The sequence below is a fragment of the Pocillopora verrucosa genome, chromosome 6 (assembly GCF_036669915.1).
Source record: "Pocillopora verrucosa isolate sample1 chromosome 6, ASM3666991v2, whole genome shotgun sequence".
Lineage (NCBI taxonomy): Eukaryota > Metazoa > Cnidaria > Anthozoa > Scleractinia > Pocilloporidae > Pocillopora > Pocillopora verrucosa.
This window is the reverse complement of record NC_089317.1, coordinates 562595-589293: the sequence shown is the minus strand read 5'-3', so window position 1 is coordinate 589293 and position 26699 is coordinate 562595. Positions and strand designations below refer to the sequence as shown.

The 26699-nt window shown below is 37.1% G+C and overlaps 4 protein-coding genes across 4 annotated transcripts; 3 read left to right on the top strand and 1 right to left on the bottom strand.

Annotated features, from left to right (window-relative positions):
• Nucleotides 1-20: 20 nt before the first annotated feature.
• On the bottom strand, nt 21-8274 carry LOC131792272 (glycine receptor subunit alpha-4). The gene is made up of 11 exons (XM_059109651.2): nt 8046-8274; nt 5925-6019; nt 5047-5160; nt 4602-4744; nt 4209-4279; nt 3851-4071; nt 3406-3488; nt 2901-3044; nt 2546-2649; nt 1866-2126; nt 21-1484 (listed from the first exon to the last, which is right to left on the bottom strand). The coding sequence occupies exons 3-11, from the start codon at nt 5142-5144 to the stop codon at nt 1107-1109; spliced, it is 1503 nt and encodes a 500-aa protein (XP_058965634.2). The 5' UTR covers nt 5145-5160; nt 5925-6019; nt 8046-8274; the 3' UTR covers nt 21-1106.
• Nucleotides 8275-9862: 1588 nt separating this feature from the next.
• Nucleotides 9863-11627, top strand: LOC131792283 (alpha-1A adrenergic receptor-like). Its single transcript, XM_059109664.2, has one exon. It carries the CDS (start codon nt 10012-10014, stop codon nt 10948-10950), a length of 939 nt encoding a protein of 312 aa, XP_058965647.2. The 5' UTR covers nt 9863-10011; the 3' UTR covers nt 10951-11627.
• Nucleotides 11628-13832: 2205 nt separating this feature from the next.
• LOC131792239 (para-nitrobenzyl esterase-like) lies at nt 13833-16650 on the top strand. Its single transcript, XM_059109617.2, has one exon. It carries the CDS (start codon nt 14006-14008, stop codon nt 15848-15850), a length of 1845 nt encoding a protein of 614 aa, XP_058965600.2. The 5' UTR covers nt 13833-14005; the 3' UTR covers nt 15851-16650.
• Nucleotides 16651-17207: 557 nt separating this feature from the next.
• LOC131792229 (dnaJ homolog subfamily C member 3-like) lies at nt 17208-26614 on the top strand. Its single transcript, XM_059109607.2, has 16 exons — nt 17208-17323; nt 17446-17559; nt 18714-18838; nt 19663-19737; nt 20519-20557; nt 20681-20785; nt 21059-21147; nt 21609-21701; nt 22002-22062; nt 22518-22576; nt 22884-22989; nt 23312-23432; nt 23816-23865; nt 24571-24653; nt 24761-24906; nt 25621-26614. Exons 1-16 carry the CDS (start codon nt 17254-17256, stop codon nt 25761-25763), a joined length of 1479 nt encoding a protein of 492 aa, XP_058965590.2. The 5' UTR covers nt 17208-17253; the 3' UTR covers nt 25764-26614.
• Nucleotides 26615-26699: the final 85 nt, after the last annotated feature.

The following is a 26699-nucleotide window of genomic DNA, read 5'->3' as shown; positions in this document are numbered from 1 at the left end:
CAGCGTAAGAGATGGCGGATGGTAAACTGAAGACTCAGGCCTCTGTTTGAAAATCCGAGACTCTCTCGGTGCGCTCACTCCCACAGTTCTGTGCGGCGCGCTAACATTATTTTTTTTACACGGATTTTTTTTAACTTGCGCAAAGGACCTCGCTCAAGAGGAGGGACGGAACGTAGTCAAACTGCTACTTTACTTAGAGGATTATTGACAGACTTTCGCTGCTCACAACGATAATTTCAAGCTACTTGAGCTCTTAACACCCTCGGCTTTGAGAAGAAATCCACAGCTGAGGATTTTAATAGAGGTGCGAGATTGCAAAACTCCTCACAAACGCTGATTAGATTTTGAGATCGGATGAAAGTTTTTCGAGATTGGCCATTTTTTCAAGGAATCATTTTAGTGCCATCCCTAACATGGAACAAATCATCGGATACTGAGCTAGGCTCATCCGCAAGCAGAGAGCAGGGCTTCTTCAAATTTGCAAAGTGTATGCAATACAAATGCTGGATTCACATCAAACTTTTGGATTTCATAAACGTTAATGTTAATGAATATAAATTCATGAAAAAAAAACATTTGGCGACGTCGTTCAGAACGAAGAAAAATGATATTCACTCCATTTCGCCCTTAACAAACCAATGTATTTTAAAAAGAGAAATGTTCATGTTTTTTTTGCGTTCCAAATGTCAAGATTATTTTCCCAAACTCCCAAGTTTCACACTTCAAAAACCTGGAAAATTCCAAGGTCAGAAAATTTTCAAAACGACTTCTTAAATGCGTCGTGCACGTACAATAACTATATACCTATCCCATTTGTCAGAGAGAGAGAATCAATTTGAAATTTATGGGACAATTCAAACGTGATTTAAATCTTTTTCCAAGAACGGTGCCTCGAATTTTCACAGCTATAAAATAACGAACGAGTGAATGACGGAGAATACCCGGCGAAGAAGGTATTCTTTTTGTTATTCTTTTCAGTTTACCTTTAATTTCGTACTTAAAAGTTATTTTTGAGTCATGTTGATTTGCTCTGTTCTTTCCGCATATGTGTAAGGACATGAGAAGCTCAGCGAATTTAAAATTGTGTGTTTGTCAAAAGACACAGATCAGGAACTTTTCTCCGTATTTGCTGAATAAATAATCCAGTAAGCTACAATGAAAAGTCCGTACGCCAAAGGAAACAGAATACGTGACCAAGCGTCTATTCCATTGGCTGTAACTTTACATCGCCAGCGACACTTGTTCGGGCGAGAAGTTTCAAAGACATGCGACAGATCACGCGACGAATCTTTGCGATCACGTGGCGCGTGTTCACCAATGGTACCGTTACTGTGTAGTTCTTCCATCTTGTGAACATCATCGTTGTCGTTCTCAATATCATTCCCAGTACCGTTGTGGGCGACGCCATTTTGCATATGATGTTCACCTTTTCCGTCGTCCTCGTAAGACAAATTGCGGAAGTTTAGCATAACAACGTCTGGGTTCTATTGTGGAGGTAAAAGTTCAATCACGTTTCGAAACGGAAAAATATATAAATAAAATTTTAACAATTTTTAGGGAGAAAGGGAGTGTGACCCTTCACAAACTTAACGAAAATCTTTTATCTGCAGGTAACGCGAATAACTGGCAGGAAATCATTTAACTGCTACCACGTGCATCTAAACTTACAGCTGGGAAAACTGGCGTACTGCGCCCGGTGAAAAGAGCGGGAAATGATGAAACTTATGGGAGAACAAGTATCACACCTTTGTGGGATGGAATCTCATGGCACCATGAGTACCACCCAGAGGATATATTCTCTTGGTAGCACTTTTATCCATCATGCCATAGTATTTCATGCTCGTGAATGGAAGATAACGACTTACCACAGTATACTTATTTTTCGTGGCTCTTGATTCCTTTTGTTCCTTCTCACGCATGCTTGTATAATTAACAACCGCAAACTCCACCAGTGCAACGAAGACAGCAGCAAATGATACAATCATAAACAGATCTACAGCTTTGATATACGGCACACTGGGCAGAGAAGACTGGACACCAAATAGCAGTGTTGTCATGGCGAGCACAGTGGTAATGCCAAGCGCCGTTCTGGCGGGAATCGACTGGTTGTCAATCCAGAAGGAGATCTGATAATAATAATGATAACAATGGTAACAATAATAATAATAATAGTAATAATAATAATGATATTATCATTTAGATTAGAATTACCCTTTTCCGATCATTTTTGGCAGTGCGAACTGATAATTTCGAAATTTCGGCATCATTTGGTGAAGGCTCTTTGGTGGTCATCTCGAATACCGTGTGAACTATAAGTTATCTATTCAGCACTCTTGCTCATCTTCATTAAGTTCCCACGCTAAAACTCCTCCCGCTTCCCTTCCCATCCTAAGAAAAAAAGGTACCAATACTGCCCTCTTGTCAACATCACCTCCCCCTCCTCCTGGAAGAGAAAAGAGGAGTCCTCTTTTCTCTCCCAGAACAAGTCAGAAGCCAGAAAAATATGGTCAGGCTGAGGATATTCAACTTTTAGAGCATTACTCACCCACGAAAGAACCACGATCATCGCACTTGGCACGTAGATTTGAATCAAGTAATAAATAGATCTTCGTTGGAAATTCAATTCCATTTTTAGACCAGAAAACAGCCCTAAAACGAACATAGCATTCTGAATGAAAACAAGCCTATAAGGAAGGCAGCTTTTCACTGGTTGGGGGTTGGGGGTGGTTTTTATGATCTTGTGTAGATCTTGTGTATATTTTGTGTATTCTGTGCGCAAATATAAAGAGATTAACTGAAAATCGGTCACCTAACCTTTAAAAACATGTTCTTTTACGTACACAGTAGATTGATAATGGAAGTTAGTGAGTAGAAATTACTGGCCTTCAACAATGTCTTACCTGTTTTATACATCGTAGTGGATTCGAATATTCTTATAGGACCAATATCAAACTCTGATGTTGTAAGCCCTGGATCCTTTTCCACTGCTTCGCTGCTGTCCGTCGAAACCCATTTATAAACCACATCTTTAATGGTAAATCCAACTTTTGAGAAAAGAAATGAATAGAAATTGATAAGTATAGTATAAGTATAGCGCTTTTCGATTGAGTGGGGTAATCAGCCAATTAGAAGAAAAGGAAGATGCCCTCAAGAGTCAATAAGAACTGGAAGTAAAAACAAGCAACTGTCTTAAGCGCTGGAAACGCAGGCGAACAAGTAATGAATGGTTTTAGCCTTGCATCTGATTGGTTGAAAGAGCGGCGTGAGTTTTCTGGACCAATCACCGAGTGACTTCCAATACCAATGCAATCCCAGATCACTCTCGACACTTCACTGACAAATGCCCCAATAAGGTAGGAAATGGGAATTGGTCTTAGCATATAAAGTTATGAATTGTAAACTTACAGCTCTCCAAAGTCAAGTTGCACTTCTGGACATCAAACGGGAAGTTTCTTAAATCCATGTAGCAGTCCATTGTCAGAGTATTTCTTATAAGAAAAAAAAAATGGAGCCCATTTATTCTTCAAATGTTCGAAGATCCCAAAAAGTATTCGGATTATTAAAGATAATCTTCGACAGTACGTCGATGATTTTCGGAAACGATCGGCAGGATCTACTGGAATCACCAGTTTTATAATAGTAATAAAAATGATGATGATAAAAATAATAATGATGGTAATTGTTTTTCATGAAGTAATTTCTTCCTTTTTTGTAAACTCAAGAAGGCTTAAAACGCGGTTTAAGTTCTCAATCTAGTTGGGCGCGGTTTTCCTTAAGAAATCACAAAAATAAGTAAAACAAAACCAATTTGACCCCTGCTAAGTTTAGACGAAAGTCTTTTTCCACATACTTAGTGATCACAAGTACGGATCCATCGGGAAAAATTCGCACAAAAAAATTGGCATCTGTACTTGCGCTGGCCCCCTTTTTGTTGACAAAATAGGTCTGTGGAAGCCAAAGTTGTTTTAGGATTGCTCCTCCCAAAGTAATTTTTTCTTCGTGGAAATGGTTCTTATAAGCTAACCGAGCATCCTGCCATTGTTGTCTGAAGTAAAACGACAGTTGGAAATCCTGAAATATTAGGGAAAAAGATTTAGTCAAAGTAATGGTAATCGTTTCCTCTCTGTTTATACTGTTAGTTAGGAGGGTGTGATAAATTTTAGAGAGCTTTATTTTTTGTGAAAACTTCACTATATTTCTCCTCTCACCATATCGCGAACTTGGAAATTCCCAATGGACAAAATGTACATGCTGACATGGACTTCTGTAGGATTCCCTCCTGAAACAAAAACCAGTCAACACAGTTTTTACTGAAACGCAAAAAGTTGGTTAGCCCTCAAATGGCGTGGTTGTCTTGCTTATAAAATTGGCATAGTTTGTTTTCCTCTTGTCGCATTGCATGTTGATATCGTCACTCATAACCGAATTCATAACCGTGGTTTACATCTGGTACCCAGATCTCTAACTTAAAAAAGGATAAGCGCGAGACCTGGGAACAAAATTATAGTCCGTGCGTATTGTTGTGTATATATCAAAAAGAAGCAAGGAGTGGTTGATCCCAAGATTAGACCTGTGACATTTGTTCCAGTATCGCTACTTACTTCCTCCGTGTTCAACTCTAACTCGTGAATCGTAGCACTGCAGCATTTGCTGAAGAAGTTCCCCGAGGTTAGTCGTCTGCCATGATTCATTTTTGAAGTATTGTGGATTCCCTTGATCACGGCGGAAACAATATTCCGGTGTCCTGGAACGGTGACAAAAAGCAGGAAAAAAATCACTCAAATACATGCTAATCCTGATCGTTAAAGTTTATAAGATTTTGCAGTTCGGTTACTTAGACCCCGGCGAGAAGATCTGGGTCGAGCCTCAGCCGAGGTCCTAAAGTTGTATCCTGTAGTCTACACCCTGGGGTACAAATGGATATGGGGGTGGGGCAAGTGGGGGGGGGGGGGGGGGAATAGACAATGGGGAATGGCACTATCAATGGCAAGGAATATTTTTGACAATAATTGAAATAGATTCATTTACAAAAAAAGAGTACTTTACTTCGCTATTGTCTCGGCATTTATCATCCATAGGAAACGGAATGCCAAAAGGAAAATAGCACTGCTGGCTACTTCATTCGCACTCGTTATAACTGCCATGAACCTCAATAATCAGCTGAAATAATATAAGACTTGAAATTAAAACACAGAAAAAAATAAGTGTAACAAGTTGTATAGGCTAGCATTGTTAGAAAAAACATCAGCGCCGAGTCTATATATGAAGCATAAATGATTACTTTTTTGGAGACTACAACTGTTGTAATCCTCAGTCCACTGACAGTTAAGAATTAGGTGGTTCAGAAATTGATGAAGTTTTCAGAGACCCATGTACAGTGAAAATGAGCTAAGCTGACATCCGCAGGACTCATGCTATAATTCGCATATTACAGGTTGCATACTTAAATGACAGATTTATCAAACGGCGCAAAAGTACTGACTTTATACCCCGCAGTGAATGATTGACTGTATTTCAAATCTACCATTTCAGGAATAAAATTTAGCGGAGTGGTTTGTGTCATCTTGAAAAATGTAATCGGTTAAAATTTGAAACTCAAGTTCTGACGGTGTTTATTTCCGCTTAAAAGAGGTGTCTGTTGAATGTAGGCAACTTGATGAATTACTTCTACTCTTGAACTTCTGTGTTTGTGTTCTTTGTATAAATTACGATCTTAGATAAAAATCAATCGGTGGTGGGTTAGAAGATGTCCATGTCTACGATAATAACTTCAAAACTGAGCGGCGAAATCGAAGAGTTACTTCGCAGTCGAAATAACTTTTTTTTTTCATCCTTAGTTTTAATTTGCATTTTTTCGTTTTTCTCCTTTAATTTGTTCTGGTATTATTGTAAAGAAGCGTACTGTTAAAAAAACTGAAGCTTACCGTGAGCACTTTGCTAAACGACTACACAGTTTTATCCGAAGTTCCTTCATGCTGGCTGAGAAATTTTCTTGTACATCTAATTGCGTCATTCTTCTCTAAGACGGGCGAGCAGTAACATGAAAAAAAAATTCGTAAGAGAGAAAGTGCAAATGGCAACACTTACAGTGACATTTCACTCACATCACTGAATAGTGCTCATCACTTAATTAGTCATAATCTTAAGAAACTGTTTAGTAAATAATGAGAAGCTGAATTTCCTAATCTGACAGGTTTTGTGGTTAACAGACAAAGCTCCCATGGATAGAATTTTCACCGCACAAATATTTAAATTCAATAACTTGTCACTCTTCGCCCTTTTGCTTTACTATTTAATGACCTTAGCTGATAAAAAGATTTTTCCTTAAAAAAAACTTTATATAGGATAGATTTTATAAATCTATCTCACTGTCTTAGTTTGCGCGGTATCCTGTTGCGTGCTAACATTATTGATTTTAAAAACCTTGCGGTACCTGTAGCGGTGAACCCAAACATTTCAAATGTGCAACACGCGTAAATTGAAATATATCTTGCTTTCGGCGGTCGGTTGCCCCTTAAATTTCACAGATGAACATAGGATTAAGGGGATTTTTAAAATTATGATTTAACGCGTAATTCAGTAACATTTATAGTACAAATGATATCGGCGTTAAGTTCCTCGTGCAGCTTAAACGTTTATTGTGTCAGAAATGAATCACACTGCCTTTGAATAAAGATGAAATGAAATAAAAATCCAGTTAAGAAAATTTCACTTTAAATCCTTTGTCATCCTTTTTATCCCCTTTTTTTTATTCCTAGAGCCTATTTTTATCCCATTTTCGCTTGCCTGGAAGCATTTCTTCCTTCAGGCAAACATCTCTGCATCACGGTAACTTTTACCATAGCGGAAAAAAAAAATGCAACTCAATTAGAATGTAAAAGGACGAGTGACATTAATCATTTAATTTCTATGTTCTGAAAAAATACGAGAAAAAAATGTTTATTTTGGAAAGAATGTTGGAAAAGTTGAAACCAAAATTGTAAACAACGATTGTGACCAATGAAAATAAAGTGATGCAGACGTAGGAATCAGCCAATCAGATTTCGAGCGTAGGAAAGGGCGGGAAACATGCACTTGCTGAACGACGGGGGTTTTATCTAGCAGAGTCCTTATCAGGGAAAATTAATATGCTTGTGTCTTAAAATTTTTACGAGCAAGAAGTATTGCTGTAGAGAAAACGCTTTAGCATTTTGATGTACTTTTCGACAACAAATCAAAAGCATCCTTCTTTTGGGTCAGTGGTTTTGAGAATAGCAACACGAACTAAATCATTAGGATTTTACTCAAATCACATTTACATTTATCTATAACGTTGTAGATATTAATATTTAATGCGCTTTACGGCTATCAAAAAGGCATCGAAGTTACTGATAGACATCAGTAAAAAACATAAGGGCGTATTTTTTGTTGTTTCGCTGGAATTAACACATAAAACTATAATAATACAACTCTATGTCCACTGTTAATGAAATCACAACAAATATCATTCGAGGAAGTGCGAAAAAACAGTTATATAACAGCCGCATAAATTTTATTTGCATATCATATTTGAAGCGCATAAACTTTCCTAGATAATGTGGTTTTGATCACAGCCGTGAGCTTGTTAGAGGAAAATTTCGGCGAAAAAAAAATTGAGATGACCTAGTAGAGCATGAGAATTATGCAAATGAACTTTATAACATAGGAAACAATTTTAGATTTTCGCGCGAGTTTAACTACGCGTGAATGTTCTCAGAACCTAAACTGAATGAAGATTGTATGTACAGGCCGATATTTATATCGTATCAATTCAATAAAAGACGGTTTTGAGCAAAAAGAGAGCTGTTCTTTTTCGCAAAACACGGAGTACTAGATTAAAAACCAAGCTAAAAGTCTACAGTTGTTTTCAGGGAAAGCGATCTGAATTCGAAACAGAATCAATTTCGCTGAGTCAAATGCGTAACGCCCAGATCATAAAATGGAATCACCTATGGAGGCATTAGCTGCAAAAGTTTGCCAAATATTTTTTAGGTACATTAGGTTAAAGAAAAACACTGATAATTTACCTGTTTAGAAGGAGCTTTTCAACGTTCTCACACTGCGACAACTGGATCAAACTCGAAACATTTGCAAAATTTCTTTTGTCCTGGAACTTATCAAGTTATATCTTATTCAAAGCTGGGAAAGGCGAATCTTTTCCTGGCAGTTTTTCAGTCGGTGGAAATTACAATCAATTCCAATTCCAATATCTGATAAAGAACTAAATGAAGCAGACTTTCTCAATTCAGGTCCACAAATTCATTTTTTCGCCTCGTTTGATGTTCGATTTCCATTGGAGCTATTTACGTTAGTATATATTCTGTTTCTCACATCAATCAGCAATGAAAATGCAAATATTTTGCATTGGCATTGTCTCAGCAGAGAATACGTGCTGTTAGGAAAAACAGCTATTGGGCTCTGGCCAAGCTAAGGCGACGCTATTAATCACGAGAATTGAGAAGTAATAGGAAATATTAATGACCATATTCTGGGATCACCAGTATTCTGGGATCACCAGTATTCCTAGAAACTTTTGTAGACGTATAAAATACAAGCAATTTAAATCGCCAATTTCGTGAATACGCTAGCATCATGCTTCATTGTTTGACTCAATGCGAAATTTATGGTTTTGGCCAGCTCTATAATTTCAAATTGGTCCTGCATCTCTCCTTTGCAATATTCTTTCGTTGAATTATTAATCTGAGTAAATGTAAAGGTCGTGACGTCATCATAATATCAAATGTCCGGGTTACATTTAGTGTAATATTCAATCATGACGTCACGTTGGCTATTAAGGTAGGTTACATAAGAGAATTCCTCCTCCACTGCTCCCCCCACCCCCTCCCTGTCACCACAATTAGCGCTTAGCGACTTGAATGCACTAAAAATTTATCTTTAAATGTAAATGACTTTGTTGAATTCAAATGTTCAGACAATTTGACAACAACTATTGGTTTTCGTTTCGATACAAACACTGCATTTCGAGCGATTTAACCAGAGTATTTGATAAAATATTTTTTAGACCGTAAAAAGGATTCACAGAGTGTTTCATATCTAAATAATTGAACAAACAACACTTAAGCCTTATTATTTTTTAGTTTTTGTAGTTTCTTGTTAATTGGGCTAAAGGGCGGTGAGTTATATTTAGAGCATTAATGTAAACATCAAGATATTTTAAATATTAAAAATTGCTTTTAGGAAATGAAACCAAGAATTATTCTTTTATAACTGCCGCTAAAAAATATTTGCTTATTATAATACGAATATCGTAGAAGCCTGTTCTTGAGTTAGTTCCAAATGAAAATTTGAGTTAATTGCAAAGCGAATAATGATCGAGATAAAAATTATGCATGAATCATGAGACAATTTGACAGAATCGCATTTCTACCATTAAAACAATCTTCAATTTGCTACTGACGATTAACTAAAACAAACATGTGTCTTTCCTGAGGCAGTAATATTTGCCTCTTAAAAGATTAACGTTTACAAAGAAACTAAATCCGTCTCTTTTTTAACATCTTGAATTTTTATGATTTTATAAATTTTAAATTCGATCGTTGTGAAATTCATGTTTCTCAAATGATAAAATGAAAACTCTGTATTAATTTTATATGAATCCTGAGAGAATTTGTCTACCTGTGCGTGCAATCTAACATTTAAAAAGTGCATTCATTATCAAGCTCGGGAATTATTTGAAATGACAATTGAAATCCTCTTAACGAAATTTCCATAAACCAATAACCCTCTACCATTTTGACATTTCATATATTTTTGTGTGCATTTATTTGTTAGTTCACAGGCTTGCTAAATGTGAACAATATTTTTGTTTTATATCACGATGAGATGTAGTATACGTTGCTAGTTATTGGGTCCCTTTTGAGTCAAGAACATCTTCACAAATGAGCTGACATGATAACTTGAAGTTAAAAAAAGCCTTGATTATACACAGAGCAATTGTCAGAGACTTTTGAACAAAATTGAATTCCGGTAACAATGTTCAACTCAAGTTGCGCAATACGCGAACTGGAAGGAATTTTTGCGTTCAGTGTTAATGTTCTCTCTGCCTTGTTTGGAGGTCTTGGCAACATCTTGGTATGTTTTACAGTGTATTTTAGCCCTCGACTCCACAAAACATGGTGCTATTTTATTTGCAGCCTCTCTGTTGCTGATCTTCTCGTTAATCTTGTAGTCCAACCCATGGAAGCCATTCTAACGCTGAGCCGTATGACAGGAGTCTGTCAAGCAATCATTCGAGACGCGTTTCGTTTAGCAGCATATATAACGTGCGGCGCTTCCCTTATGAACCTCGCTTTCATGAGTGTGGAACGCTTGTTAGCCATCTCCTGGCCGTTGAGCGAAAGACAGAAGTTAACAAGGAAAAAGATGTTTGCCATTCTATTTGTAATATGGGGAATTCCTTGCGTCTTAGGAATCACTGGTCACGTTGCAGGAAGGAGCACTAGGCTGTCCTCGATATTAATCCTTATAGGGCTGGCAGGTTGTTACGGGGTTATATTGACCAGTTATGGAATACTTCTGCTGCGAGCAAGGGCTCATTTCAAAGTGTCTAATCGCGTGTTATCAATTATACAGCCGCACGAAAACGAAAACAAACAGCGTGCGACTCCGACTCCCCTCAGTAAAGATCGTGTTTTCATGAAGAGCAACGCAATGGTGAAAAAACGGCAGGAATCCGAAAAACGTGCGGCCAGGACAGTCGGTGTTGTGATTGGTGTATTCACACTCAGCTGGGTTCCATACGGGTATGTTCTCGTGAGTGACCTTGAACAGAAAGTGAATTCTTTCTATATATGGGCAGTCACGCTTGGAATGACAAACTCTGCAGTAAACCCTGTTATTTATTTCTTTAGTAGCAAAGAATTCAGGGAGAACTCTAAACGGACCTTACGATCTCTCTTGAAAATGTCATGATTACATGATGTCACAAAGACCATACTGGTTACCAGAACACTTGGCATGATAGCCATGTTGATGTTTAAGTCACTACCGTGAAACTGGAACTGATTCCTTGTGTTGGAACTAATTCCTTGTTGCAATAAATTTACGTAGTTACTCACCTCGCGATTGGAAACGTCATGTACATGATGATTTATAAATTATTTCCTGATTAGTACACAGACTACAAAGCTCTATATGAAACAAGTTCCTATTGCTGGTTTTCACGTGACGTCACTAAATTTCAGACTTCAGAACTATTGATCCTCCTGAGATTTTACTTTCATGATGTATTAGAGCAGCTAAAAACTAATATTCAGACAAGTTTTCACTCCAAATGGGTTCTTGGTTTAGTGATAGACTACTCTTGAATTTCTAAGCTTTTGCGTGACGTGGCCTTTACATGACGAGCGAGAGAGCTGTTATGTTGGTTTAAAAGGTGACTTATTTAGGGAAATTCAGCTATCTGAACAGTTCTTGTATTAGAATAAAGTATTATTGTTACGTTTATGAGTTCTTAGAGAGATAAATTCACGCTTTTGTAGCAAAACTCAGTGACAGATGTTTCTGCTGGTTTCCGGCCGCCATGTTGGTGCCCATCTAGGTGGGCACCAGCATGGCGGCTCCATACAAATCTCTATAAATTTGGGAAAAACGTTTCTCCTCATATCTTCCGTAAGAAAAATTGCTGTGACCTGAATCTTGGCGAGAGTCTTTACATATCTAGCTTCTTTCTATTTCCAGATTCTAGACTAAATCGATTGAACGGTTTTTATTTTTTATTTTGATCTATTTTGAATGGCGTGACACTGAAAACCAGCAATTGGAGAGGCTGTGAGTTTTTAAATTTATTTTTAAGCTTTAAGTTCGATTACTCTTTCTTTTTCATCGATAAATATATAGGTATTTTGGGAATAGTAATCAGCGAGGTCACTGTATGATTCCCTCCAGTTTGTCTAACCATGCGCAATACATTTGAAGGACACTATGTAGCAACGTTCATTGTTCAGTGGCTTAAGTAACTGAAGAGCTATGTAATGCAAATTTACGCTCATAATTCAATCAATCAGGACTTACTCTGTGCTGCGTAAATGCCTAAAATTTAACTAGAAAGTATTGCAAGAAGATTCCAAAGACCCAGTTACGCCTCCCATCTCAATCTGTCCACTGTCATGCAAGACAATATACAGTACACTGCTTAACCTTGAAGATCTACCTCCACCAACTTCTGAGGAAAAACTTTTAGCGTCTGGCGTCGAGAAAAGTTACTTGACTAAAATCTACCTCCTACCATTCAAAGCCACGAGAGAAATTAAATTGACGATGTTCCAATACAAAATCATTCACCGAATTTTACCAACGAATAGCTTGTTACACAAAACGAAAAAAGTTTCCCCGCCCTCCTGTCCCTTTTGTCTTTCTGAGTGTCAGACCCTGTGGCATTTGTTTATAAACGGCATGCACGCAAGTTCTTTTTGGAATAGATTCCAGAAGCGGTACTCAATCTCTAGTAATACGAAACTGCTGCTGTCAGAACTAGAGGTTATGTTCGGAATTATTCGCTGTCACACCAACTGTTTAGCCCTCAACCATCTCATTATTTTGGGTAAATATTTCTTATATGTTATCGCTTTTAATACCATAACGTACCAATTCGATGATTTTGTCTCACTTGTGCGCGAAAAAAATAATCTAAAAAAATATATTGCAGTCACTCGTAATAGGGAGAAGGAATTCAGGAACAAATAGAAATTTTTTCTTTCTTTATAAAATTGTTTTATGTCCTTTTTCTTCTCACCTTTTGTATTTTGATTTGTTTCTTTTCGCTACCTATTGATTTAATAATCTATTAAATTCTAGAAAATTAATACCCTATGTAGTGTTATTAACAAACAAAATCCTTATTAGTGACTCGAATAATTAACATGTAAACAATAACGTAAATAGATCAACTGTAATTCAATTTGACTAGTGTAATTGTATTGTAATATATGTTTGTAAGTAGTGCAAGTTAATGTAGTGTAAGCATCGTGTAAGAAGTAAGTACATATGTAAGTATAACGATATAGAAAAAAATTTAAAAAAAAAGAAAAGGCCTATATCTTGTAGAGAAATGGATTAAAGCACTTCAACCTACAATAAAAAAAAAACTAGAAGAAAATGATGAATTGGGATTAAAACTTATTACAGCTACCTACGAATTTTGTAAAAAATACATTTTTCTTTTAAGGTTGAGAGTGAAAAAATGATTGAGAATGGAGGGATTATATTTCGACATTTAAGAGCGGGAAACTGTAACATCGTATTCCTGTTGACTCTCTAGATCTGATAAGTCCCCAGAGCTTGTCGATTCTTCAGGAAATCAAGCGGAGTCTTACTAAAGGGGGGGGGGCTTTTTAGAGAAGGAGCTGGGGTCTGTTAAGAAGCACAAAGTCGGCAAATTTTTTGTGTGGGAATTGAAGTCAGCTCTTATGAATACCGTATGTAGTATGCTTCATTTTGGTTGAAAACAAAACCTACTATGTTTTTAAAACGGAAACTTATACAACAAATTAGTAAAGAAGGTCAGTTTAAAGAAACTGCGGTACTACGAAAGGCTCACGCCTGCAACATCGGCGTTGGAAACTCCTTACGGTGGCAAATTTACATTATTAACTCAGCTAATGAAATCAAATTATCTATTATACTGTTTTGTTTCTGTCGTTCCCGAAGGGAACGGGAGAGGAGGGTAACGGACGGGGAAGGGGAATTTGTATGTCACGCAATACCGTTTCTAGCATTACTTACCCGCCTGTTAGTCAGTTATCTTTTACCCCTTACTGTTAGGCACGTGACTTGCTAGGGCCCTGTTAGTTTGACTTTGATTTCTGATCGACGTATTTTCGGTGAATGTTTTGTTGAGGCTTGTAAATCAATTTGTGGATACCCATGCTTTGTATTGCGTCAGCTTGTCGGAGTATATGGTCTATGTTATGCACCAGAAGTGATTTCAAGGTGGAAAAGATAGTTTGTTTTGAAAACTTACACAGAAATGGCACGATCACAGGAATCAAGGCCTTTCCTTCCAATTCGTGAAGAACTCGAGTTCGAAAGTGAAGAACAGCTCAGCATTCGAACCAGTTTTAACTCGTGTTTATTAAATCAAAGAACGAAGAGGAGAGTTGCTTTTGTATTGACTGCTGCTGCGTTCGTTGCCATTCTCTCAGGCTTACTGTACTATTATTTCTCTCGAAAAGTCAAGGAATACGAACAGATCTTATTAGAGGAAAACCAACATATGAAAGTGACGATCAAAGCTGGTGTCATACGCGGTAAATTTGAGGGTGATGCTGTCGTGTTTAAAGGAATTCCTTATGCAAAACCGCCAGTTGGTAATTTACGCTGGAAAGCTCCGGTTTCGTGTGACGAGAATGTAAATAAGTGCTGGAATGGAACTCTGGATGCAAGTGAATTTGGAAGTTGGTGTGCACAGCAAGATGTGCTGCACACTCCAGACCCAACCAAAGTCATAGGCAGTGAGGACTGTCTGTTTATTAATGTATGGACACCGAAGCACAGATCAACTGGAATACTTCTCCCTGTTCTAGTTTACATTCATGGTGGATTTTTGATGTACTCCTCTGGGGATTGGAATGGACTTCACCCCCAACCTGAAATGGTTTCAGAGATGAATATTGTTGGAGTGTCTTTCAATTACAGATTAAATGCATTTGGTTTTCTTGCCTTAAAGTCCTTAGCAGAGGCATCACCAAGCAAAAGTACAGGAAACTATGGCTTCATGGACCAGATATTAGCTTTAAAGTGGGTGAGGGCTAACATTCATAAATTTGGTGGTGATCCAAAATCTGTTACTCTGATTGGACAAAGCTCTGGTGGTACATCTGAACTGGCTTTGCTTGCCTCCCCTAGTGCTGCCGGGTTATTCCATCGAGCAATTGTCATGAGTGCCTCAGCTGTTTATAACAAATCATGGGAAGATGCTGCAGATGACAACAAAATTTTCATAAAAAATTGTGATTGTATGAGAAACAGTTCAGCAGCTGAAAGAGACTGTTTATATCAGCTTACTACTGAAAAACTGGAAGCAGCCATCCCATGGGATGTATACCCATATTGGCACATGTCTGACTCTATGGATCTGCCACAAAAAAACCTGTTTAATGGGGCAGTTGCTGTTGTTGACAATGTTGTGGTTCCCAAGCCTCCTCTTCTTGCCATGGTAGAAGGAGAAGCAAATGATGTCCCTTTAATTATTGGGACAACAGGGCAGGAGATAAATATTAAGCCTGTGATGGATTTTTCTAATTCTACTTGGGAAGACTACATCACTTATGTAAAGCAAAAGTTGGCTCCTTTTATTGGAAAGAATGTTAGCATGGTTCTTGCCTTGTATAACAAAAGTGAGCTTAGTAAGGAACCTCTCTCTCCTCAGTTTTCTTATTCATCCATGGCCTCTGATATACGACTTTCTTGCCCAAATGATGTGTTTGCCTCCAAAGCATCTCAAGGTTTTAAGAGCCCAGTTTATAGATATGTGGTTACAAGTGCTCCATCATCTCCAATAAATGTGTTTGGATATCCAGCAACATTTGCATTTCACATGTGGGATCTTATCGCACTGTTTGGTTTCCCTCCTGCATTTCATTACACTCCATCACCTAGAGACCAGAGTTTCATGAAGGACCTTAGAAGAGAGTTCGGTAAATTTATTAACAATGAAATTAATCAAGAAGATGCTCCTTGGAAAAAGTTTCCTAAAAGTACTGCTCTGTTCACAAACAGAGGTGTAAAGGTTCTTGATAGCAATGGTTACCACATGGAAGAGTGTGCATTTTGGCTTAATAATGGGTTCTTTTCATACGGATGGATTAACTAATTACAATCTCTTAAATTTAAGTGGATTGTTTTGAAATGAGTGTAAAGAGATACTGAAAATTTTCTGCATGCCATTAATCTTTATTTCATATTTATTAATCTGACTTGTTCATTCCCTCAGCTTCTTGATTGGCTTTGTAGCCATTGTAGAACACAAAGTCATTTTCTATGCATAGATTGCAGTCTAGCTTTGGTGTTTACTTACTTTGCATCCTTTAACTCCCAGAATCCAATGAGTAATTCTCCCTTTGAGCTTCTTTACATTTCCTTGTAAACAAGACAGGAGAATTTGGTGTTACATCATGACAGCACCGTCTCCCTGTTAAGCTTGTATGTTCTCATATCCTGTTTTCAAGATATAATATTGGCATTGTAAGGAGAAATTACATGTAGATAACTTCTGGGAGTGAAAGGATTAAGAAAGCTATGCAATGTATTTTGAGTGATTTCTTTGATAGAGTTACGACAAAGAAAAAAATATATATTTATTTTTTTCTTTGTTGGGCAGTGAACACTCAAGTACTTGCTCTAAATTAGCAGAAACCATTTTTCTAAAGCAGGGGGAAGCAGTGTCATTACCTCAGATTATAGATGAGTAATCATGATTTAATTGTGAATATAAATTATTTGGATATATATTGATACTATTACCTTATTTATGTATTTTTTACTGTTTTGTTTTGACACCCAGAAAATTTAAGATGGAAAAGAGTGTTTTTCATGCACGGTTGAAAAATTTAAGATGAAAAAAGACATGCTGGTAATAAAGGAAAGATTTGTCCTCTGAAATGTTTCTTCCTTTCCATCAGTTTTACATATTACAATTTACACAAAACTTGGGTATTGCTTTATTTCTCAAAGGCTTCATGGAAAATTTTTTCCTCAGAATTGGAGTCTCTGATTTATGCATTTCTCTGTTTAGATTGTGTAATGTAGGGCAAGCCTAGTCTTTAAATTTGTTCTCACCATAAAGCTTTTAAACTTTTTTCAACTGAAAATACTGCAAATTGAAACAAAAATTTGCTTTTGACAAAATTGGAGAAATAAACTTTTCAATAGTTTGCACTTTATTATTTCCCATGCTTGGCAGACTCCCTGATCTTTTCTTCTTCATTCCAATGCAAAGCACGTATTTCGCCTTTTGTTTCTGTTTGGTATTCCCACCGGATCCAAACAAATCACGCGAAATATCTTCATAGGGAAATGAAGTGCACATGCTACAGGATACAGTCATCGACATAGTCATCACTGAGACACCGGCTTCTGAGAGAAGTCTGGGAACGTATTGACGACCAATCAACTGCAACCACGACGGTGTGCGCCAACACTAAATGTGAACCGCGGTTCACTTCCTTAAAACATAGGAAACAGAAATTAAGGCAATACATATATGCCAGTCTCAAGATGTGTAGTTTTGGACAACTTTTTTCGTCGTTGAATATTATTTTAATCAGTTTGGAACTGAAAATAATCGGTGAGTCCTGTGTAATTATCAGATTAAATATTATGACAGTTAACTAGGGGAGATTTCGGCCGAATCGTACTACAGAATTTGGATGACGTGCCTTATGAAATGATGTGTGTCGGATCTTGCAGGAGTTTCGAGCAAATTATCGGCAGCAGAAGTTGAACAACATTTAGAACAAGGCAAGAGATTGCTTGCCAGTGGACAACTAAGTGATGCTCTCTCACACTATCATGCAGCAGTTGGTGAGTGATTTTTATTTTGAACCGGCGTTTGTCTAATTTCCACTCTAACATTAGTTGTTAAGTTTTACAGAAAAAAAATCTTTGTTCTAAATTATCGGTTTGTCTGATTCTCTGTTAAGTGTTATTTCTTTAAAATTTTTGACAGTAGCTCAGAGTTTCCAAACTGGTGCACCGAAATATCTTAGATAAGTTAAGAACTTCAGTCGATGGTATTTATTTGGGTGAACTCATGTGTTGTTACCTGCTTGAGTAGCGACGTGTTTTATTTTTATAACCTAGAAATGCAGTTGTTAAGTTTCTTAAAATTTATGGCATTGCTTTAGTAGTGAGAAATTTTAATCTCAAATTCGAGTGGAGTTAGTGAAACCCAGCTGAACCAACGAATACGATAGCAGAAACATTTCATCCAAATCAAATTAACATCTCGAAATAAATCACGCAGACTTTGTTATGTTTACCAGTTCTTCATGTCACGTAGATTTATTTAAAGCGGAAAGACTATAACGTTTTCTTTTTGGTCTGTATTGCCTCTCACTTAAGAAATTTTTTCCCCGCGTCTGTCGATTTATCTTGATATCTTTTTTACATCATCACGGATGCGAATTAAATTTGCGCGAACGCTATTTACAATTCGACCAATCAAAAAGTGCCAAGCTTTGTTTTTTAAATTACACTGCAAATAATTTAATTTATACAGTACCAACATAACGTTTGGAAAAATTTGAGCACCCTTTTTACGTTAGTTTTTAATTTTGATATCACTTCTCCAAGCTATTTGTTGTACAAATTGTATTATTGTAGATCTGAAAATTGATTGTTTATTAATCAATATCTCAATATTAAAATTTCTCTTCATCATCTATTTGGGTTAATCCTTCACACCCTAATATCAGTATGCATATTCTCTATACTGTTCAATATACATTCTTAAGGTGCTGGAGAGGAGAATTTGTTTAACAATCAAGAGCTTCTTTAGTTGGTGATCATTTCCTTTATTCTTGTGACCTTTGTGTGTGATTCAGGGGAGATATTGTAAGGAGAAAATAGATGTTGGTCACTCTTAGGGGTGAAAGGGTTAAATTGTATTGATATTTAAGGAGAAATTAATTTGGTGAGTGAAGAGCTTAATGTGTCTTCTTCATTATTTATTTCAGAGGGTGATCCTGACAATTTTTTGACATATTTTAAAAGAGCAACAGTATTTCTAGCAATGGGTCGTTCAAAAGCTGCCTTGCCTGATCTGGACAGAGTACTTGAACTAAGACCTGACTTTTTTCAGGTATGTTTACAGAATAACAATATAATAATGGGGAAAGATTTTTCATTAAGTAAACATTCAGAGGAAAATTGTTTAAATTTCTTGGATCTTGCTGAGTGAATTTTAATAAGGGAGGCTGCAAGGAGAATCTTTTCTCCAAGTTTGAATTTCTTTAATGTCCCACCTAAGAGAGCCTTTTTGAATGGTTTTGTATTAAATGGATTTGTCAGAAATGTTACCATAGGACAAACCATATGAACCACAAACATGTTTACTTCAGCATTGTATCTCTATTTTGCTGCTAAATTCTTCCTTTGAAAAAAACTTCAGTTGCATATATTTTGGAAACAGGACATTTTCAATCATAAAATTTTGCAAGTAGACTACTTCAACAATAATCTTAACAGGTGAAAAAGAGGTGTATTCTTGAGGGGCTGAGTTAGCCTTCAGGAATAGCTTAACTTCACCTTTTTTTAATCTTAACATTCAAGCAATTTGTCCCATTCTTAATCATACACAACCTCTGTCTTTGATAGTTGATAGCCTAGCTTTAATTTTTATGTCGAAAAGCAAACTTGAAAAAAGAATGACCACAACCCTCATTTCCCATTTTTTAGTACACTAGTGATATTATTTGCAGATACTGAAATTATTATCAGTTACCTGCAGATGTTTTCAGGTTAAAGTAAAAGTGATCAGAATCAGAGTTCATCTTACTTTTTACTGCAGACCTCAAGCTTAGCCCATTGAAAACAATGTAAATGACAGTGGTTTCTATCTACTCTTTCCTTGAGTTGGGTAAAAGATATCAGGAGCTATTAGGGAATAATTTTTGTTTTAAACAGGCACGGTTACAAAGAGGGAATGTCTTACTCAAACAAGGAAGATTAGATGAAGCACACATTGATTATGAGGCAGTGGTGAGTTAAATCAGTAACTCAGACTTGCTGTTACATATGATAGCTTCAGTTTACCCTTTCATTCCCAAATGCCAATTAGTTATTATCCTTATTGTCTGCAATACAATTCACTTGATGTTAGTTTGGAGAATTAGGTATTGGATCATTTAGTAATCCCCTGATTGATATTATTCTTCATTCTCATCACTTGTCTGCTTGATGTTGTATTGATATTGTGAGGAGAAAGTCTATCTTGGTTACTTATGGGAGCTAATGGGTTAAGTAATTATGAATGGGTACAGTCAGAATAACTTTTTGTTGCCTATTGGCTCCTAGAAATTAACCTTTTACACCCTAACGTCAGTATGTTTATTCTCTGCACTGTTCTCTTTACATTTCTCTTGATACTGACAAGGAGAATTTGTTTATCAATCAGGAGCTTCTCTAGTTGGTGATTATTTCCTTTATTCTTGTGACCTACATGTTTGATACAGGGGTGATATTGTAAGGAGAAATTAGATTCTGGTCACTCCGAGGGGGATAGAGGGTGTCAAGATCATCACATTGTTGTTGCTTTTATAAATCACATTCAATAACTTGATTACAGTTTTGAATAGGGAATTTACAATCCTCTATAGGATCTTTTCTTAAACAGAATTCCTACATAACTATTTATATTACGGGTACTTATCAGTAGGTTCAGAGAAACTGGGTGTAATCATAGCCTTCAGTAAAAACCAAGAACAAATTTTAATGATCAATGACAATTAATTGATATTTACTTCTTTATATTTTTTTTCAGTTACATAAAAACCCTGATAATGCTGAAGCACTGCAACAGGTAAATGGTGAACTTGAAACAAAAGCATCTGATTTAAAAAAACTTTTTGCAGGAAAGCAAATTTTTCCTGGATATGGTTTGGTTTATTTTCTGTTATTTCTTTTTTCTTCTTTCATTGTACAGTTAAATGTTATAGAACCCATTAGGAAGGATGTCTCAGAAGCAAGAAATGCAATAAATATGGGAGACTATTCACTTGCTATAGAGTTCTTAGGAAGAGCAATAGAGGTATTATTAAATATCGATAGTAATTATTATCAATAATAATGGTTATTTTATTATGGCATTTTTTGTATATTATTATTGATGTCACTATTAATTATGACTAACTAATCATTAATAACTTTGTAACAATTGTCTCTAACTAAAAATAAAAATATTGCATTGAACAAGGGCTATATCAGAAAGGCTGAAGAGTTTCATGAATGGCACTTTGTTTTATGGAGTAAATGCAAGCTAAGCCTGCAAATTATGTCCAATTTTTGGACTTCTCTCTCTAAGGTTGCCCCTTGGGATACTGAACTAAGAATAATGAGGGCTGACTGTCATGAAAACATGGGAGACTACATCAATGCAATTTCAGACATCAAGTAAGAATTTTTCAAGCTTCTTTTCATACATTATATGTGAAGCATTTTCACAGTTGCAAATTTGAATACTAGAAAGTATCAAATTCTTCAAGTACCTGTTCTATCAGACAGTGTGATTGTTTGGACAAGGCCAAGGTTTTCCTGAAAAGGAAAGTTGTCAGAGGTGATTACTAACACTCTGAAAAATCTGAGAATATGTTACCATTCCACCTGGACATCAAGAAGTCACTTTCAGTCGGTTTTTGGACTCTGGTGATGAGTGAAATGAACTTTTGTTGGTAACAGTGACCTACATTTTGAAAACCTGAGTGCAAATCATCATCATCATCAGAAACCAAAAAATCTGGAGCCAATGTTCTTTCAGGTCATCACTTTGACACTTTCAGGTCATCCACATCCTTGAACGGTAGAAAAAAAATTGTCAACTAAAATGACATTCTCATTTTGCATTTTTATTTCAGGCCAACCACTAAACTGATCCCTGACAACACAGCAGCATATCTTAGACTCAGTGAGTTACATTATGGAATGGGAGAGTTGGAAGATGCATTAAGGTAAGTTATCTACAGATGCAATAGCTGACACAATATCTGTGAAGCCCTCCTTAGCCTGTCATACAAATCTGCACCAAACACATCTTAAAAACCTTCTTGCTGATTACTTTCAGTTGTCTCTTGTATCCGGTTCTAATGCAGTGTTGTTTTTAAGCATTTTAACATTCTAAACGAAAAGGGAACGAATTGAACTGAGAGCTTTGGACAGTTTAGTGTTACCCCATTGCAAAATTCAACCCTTGCATTGTCCTCTCTGTGGTTAATATGCAATCTTCAACCCCTTTTTTCCTTAACTTTTAGGGAGGTTCGCGAGTGCCTCAAGCTTGATCAAGATCACAAAGATTGTTTTCCTTTTTACAAGGTAAAACAGCACTTTCCATAACACTGCCAAATTGATTTGACCCTTACAATTCCAGCTCCTTTCCAAGAATTAAAGCTCCTTTTCGGCATCCACCCTTCCACTCCTAATAGTAATGGAGACGTAATTTCTCCTCACAATATCCATTTGAAATTAAAGAGATTGGTGATGAGAATAAAGAAGAACATCATCTGGAGAATACTAGCCAAGAAAACACCACATTGCTTGCCTGGGCCTCGATCCAGGACTCCTCGATAGGAAGACCAGCGCGCGAACCATTTGGCGGACGCGTCTCCCACACCGCCTTACACTGATCCAACAAAATTACACTTATGAACACTTGACACTCGACAGAGCAGTAGCTTTTGGTAAAAAAGAACGGCATTACCTTTAATATTAGCTAGCGGATAATTGTTAGCCAACCAGATGACAATTTTGTACCCTTTTTGCTTTTGTAGAAATTAAAAAAATTGAATAAGCAGATGCAAGCCGCTCAAGATTTGATCAACAAAGGAGAGTAAGTTACGTCTGTCATTAACTCCCTCTACAATTTCTTAAAGGTAGAAGGAAATCCTAGAACAATTGTTTCCAAGGATATGCGAAGATCTGAGCCATAATGATGAACCAAAACAGGAGGAAGATCTCTTAGGATGTAAAAGATTTTCGTGGATTGTCAATATCGTGCTTGAAAATTTTTGCTACCTGTTTCCTTCTTATGTGAGGGTTTTTTTTCATCTGTGGTTTTCTTCATTTTGCTATTCCCATGCATTTCCTTTCTATGATTTTCCTTTTCAATAAAGTTTCCTGTCTTCTTTACATTCCAGATATGAAGAAGCTATATCCAAACTAAAACAGGCTCTCAAAACAGAGTCTAAAATCCCTTCACTAGCAGCCAAGGCAAGACGCCAGCTATGCCACTGTCACCTCAAGGTTCGTTCAATAAAAGTCCTTTTCTCTCTCGTTATTAACGGGACTGTGTTTGCTAGAATTTTGTAAAAAAAAAAATAAAACACAACAGAGAGCTGTTCGGTAAGGACCAGGCCAGTAGGTAGTGGCCATTAGCAGTGTCACTTAGCAACACGATGAACGAGAGTGATCAGATTTTCCTTGTTTTCTGATTGGATAATAAAAGTCGGTAGGTCTTCGGAAAATTTTACGAAGATTATGTCAAGATTACGTCCTTACAATTTGTGTTCATTGTTTCGTCTCGTTTATTTTACGTGAATTCTTTCATATCTGTTTCTCTTTATAGCTTCATAATCCCACCGATGCCATCACAGAATGCAACGAGGCGTTGAAGATCGATGAAAATGACGTTGATGCGTTGTGTGACAGGGCAGAAGCACATATACTAAATGAAATGTATGATGACGGTATGGAATTCTCGTCTTTTTTACCATCAATTCACCGTTCAGAGCAACGAAGGTTTCTTTTCATATTTGTTTTTTGTTGTGACATCGGTATTCGCATATTTCCTTCGGTTGGTTACTTGTCGAGGCCAGAAGTTCGAAAAAATAATTTGATATCGTACTTGTTTAATGTCACGCAACGTGGTGGTGTATATTACGCTGTTTAGTTTCTTGTCACGTGCACTTGTTTTATGTCTCGAGTAAATGTCATTTCGCGTGAAGTTTCGAGCAATCTGTTTGGCCAAAAAAAGAAGAAAACCATCAAACTGATACCTAGCTTTTGGGGGGCCAAATTTGTCACGGTTTTGTGTTCATTTTATTTACCAACCACTGGGTTTCATCCGCAGCTGTAAATGATTATCAGAAGGCAAAGAGTATCAACGAACACTTACACAAGGTAAGGTGGTCAGCGTTATTCTTCTGCTTGCAACGGCTAGCCTGGATGTCTCGTAAATGAACAGTACTGATAAAATAATTTTTAGTTGAATGTCGATAGCAATACGGATCTACATTGGTTTTACATAATTTCGCTCAGTGATTGGTTTAGGAAACTCCCTCAACTTTCCTTATCAGATAAAAAATTGCAACAAATCGCGACTTAGTGAGCTGCGTTTTCCCGCGCCTAACGCTGGCTACCACTGCTTAGTCTGACTTTTCATTGGTTCTTACCGAAATGGTCCATTGCTCTGATTGGCCATTGAGATTTCTGTCCTTTTGTTTGTGCCACGCTTAGTTGAAATGGTAATTGATGGAAAAGCAAGAAGATGAGGTTTGTTGAAATTCGATGTGGATGGGAAAGGAATGGGTTTCTAGCTTGTTGAAGTGCGATTAACTTAGGTTCTGGCACAAACAGAAGGATTTTATTTCAAGAGTCGCCTAGCAGTGGTATCGCTTGGGAACTTGCAGCAGTTGTTTTTCAAAATGTAATACAGTACGTCTAAACCAGAGAACCGCTTTACGTATAAACGTATGTGGAAGCTGTTTTAATCAGTAAGAATCTCTTCATGGTTGGAACAAGATTATGGTACAAATCAATACGACATATTTGTTTTCATTTGTTTATTGTTGTTGTTGTTCTTTTTTTTATTTAAACCGAGTATAGGTTCAAGAGGGACTGGACAGAGCACAGAAATTACTTAAACAATCCAAGAAACGGGACTATTACAAGATCCTAGGATTGAAAAGGTGAAGTCTATTCTTATGTACATAGTTGGTAGAATGCCCGATTGAGAACTAGTAATAAAAACAATTACCGCATCTGGTGAATCTTTTTCTGTTCTGTGTGGTTTCAGAACGGCATCGAAGAAAGAAATCTTAAAATCATATCGCAAACTGGCCGTCAAGTGGCATCCTGATCAATACAAAGGAGACGACAAGAAAAAAGCTGAGAAAATGTTCATCGATGTCGCTGCAGCGAAAGAAGTCCTCACAGATCCTGGTAAGCTAAATAGCCTCGTTTGTACTGTCTGTTCTTTCCTCCGTTCGTTTGAAAGATTCGTCCGTTATTCATTCCGTCGGCTCCGTCGTTTGTATGGTCGGTCGGAACGATCGCTCGGTCGGTCCGTCGTTTGTCCGTACGGTCGGTCCGTTCGTTCGTTTTTACGGTCGGTCTGTAGTTTGTTTGTTCGGTCAGTTGGTCGGTTGATCGTTCTATCTTCGGTTTGGTCGGTCGTTTGGTTGTTATTTGGTTTGTTCGTTTTCACAGCATGACTATATTCGTTTGTTTGTTCATTTGGTTCAGTGTTCTCTTTTTCGTTTCTTCGTACAGTCATCGATCCGTCTTTGTTCGTTTGCGATCGTCCGTGTTCTCGTTCTTCCGGTGGTTAGTTCGTCCGTTCGTTTTTTTTTGCTCGTTTGTTTGTTGTTTTCATGCCTGATTGTACCCACCTCGAATGTTACTGTCTGAAATGTTGCTATGAATAATGTCGCCACCCTGCGATGAAAACTGATGACGGAAAGACTGAAAACAGTGTGGTCTTAAAACTGTTAATAACGACCTCTACCCCTACCCTCCCCCCCTTAATTTTTTAGTTCATTTAGTTGTATCAGTGTGGGTGAGTCATAGGGTGGGGCCACAAAGGTCGCTGACTGGGAACGAAAGGGAGGTGAAGGTAAATTGAATTCACGATTTTTTATCTTCATTTTCAAATAGAAAAACGCGCAAAATACGACAATGGTGAAGACCCGTTAGACCCAGAGCAGCAAGGTGGCGGTCATCATCATTGGCAACAGGGCGGATTTCCTTTCGGTGGGGGCTTTGGAGAAGGTTTTCAGTTCAAATTTCATTTCAACTAGAACAACATCCTGGCGTTTCGTGGGTTCAATTACTAGTTCTATCTTTATGGCGACTGTGGAACCATGTTGAACTGGAAACCGAAGGAAAAAGTTTCAAAGCGGAAGATTTACTATTTATGGCAATTATAATTATTATAACTGTACACAATTGTAATAATTATAACACTCTAAGGATATATTCAACTCGCTCCGATGTGAATGGTGACTAAGAAATTACTGAATGGAACAGCTACTTTGGTGTGATCTGCCAAAGTTGAGGTTGTGCAGATGAAATGTCATTTTCTTTGCAGTCCTTCTAAGATGATATTGAACTGACTTTAGCGCAACTTTTCGCATTTAAGGTTCATATCCAATTTGTATAGAAAGGTTTTGAAATTCTCTACAGAAATAGTTGTATTCGTTTTATGATTAAATTTAACATGTGGATATTCCTACGATTTTCACATTGAAGGAGAAGTGTTATTACCTTTGTGTGGCCTGGAAACCAGAATAGCGGGCTGTATTTTTGAAACATTTTTATCCTTATGGTAGCCTCAACTGGTCCAAAGCGACAAATTTTTAAAAATCTTGACCGTTGCTCAGCAACTGACGATAACGTCACCAAATTTAAAATTACACTTAACACCGGTAATAATCGATGTGAAACAGACTTTTATTTTTCACCGACATTTTCTTTCGTCGTTAGTCAATACGTTTTTGAGCAACGACCGCAGTCAAGCGAAGAGATGAAATTTCGTCGAGCATATCTGTAATAACCTCACCTTGTGCGGAAAAAATCATCTTGTGCGTGTATTTATAGCTGTAAAAATCAACAGTTTCGGGTATTTTAGAATGAAATTACAGGAAATGAACTTTTTGTGGTGTCTTTCCTTGATCATGGTTAAGGTTGGGAAATCAGCGACCCAGGCTCCACATCTGGAGGACGATCACTCTCAT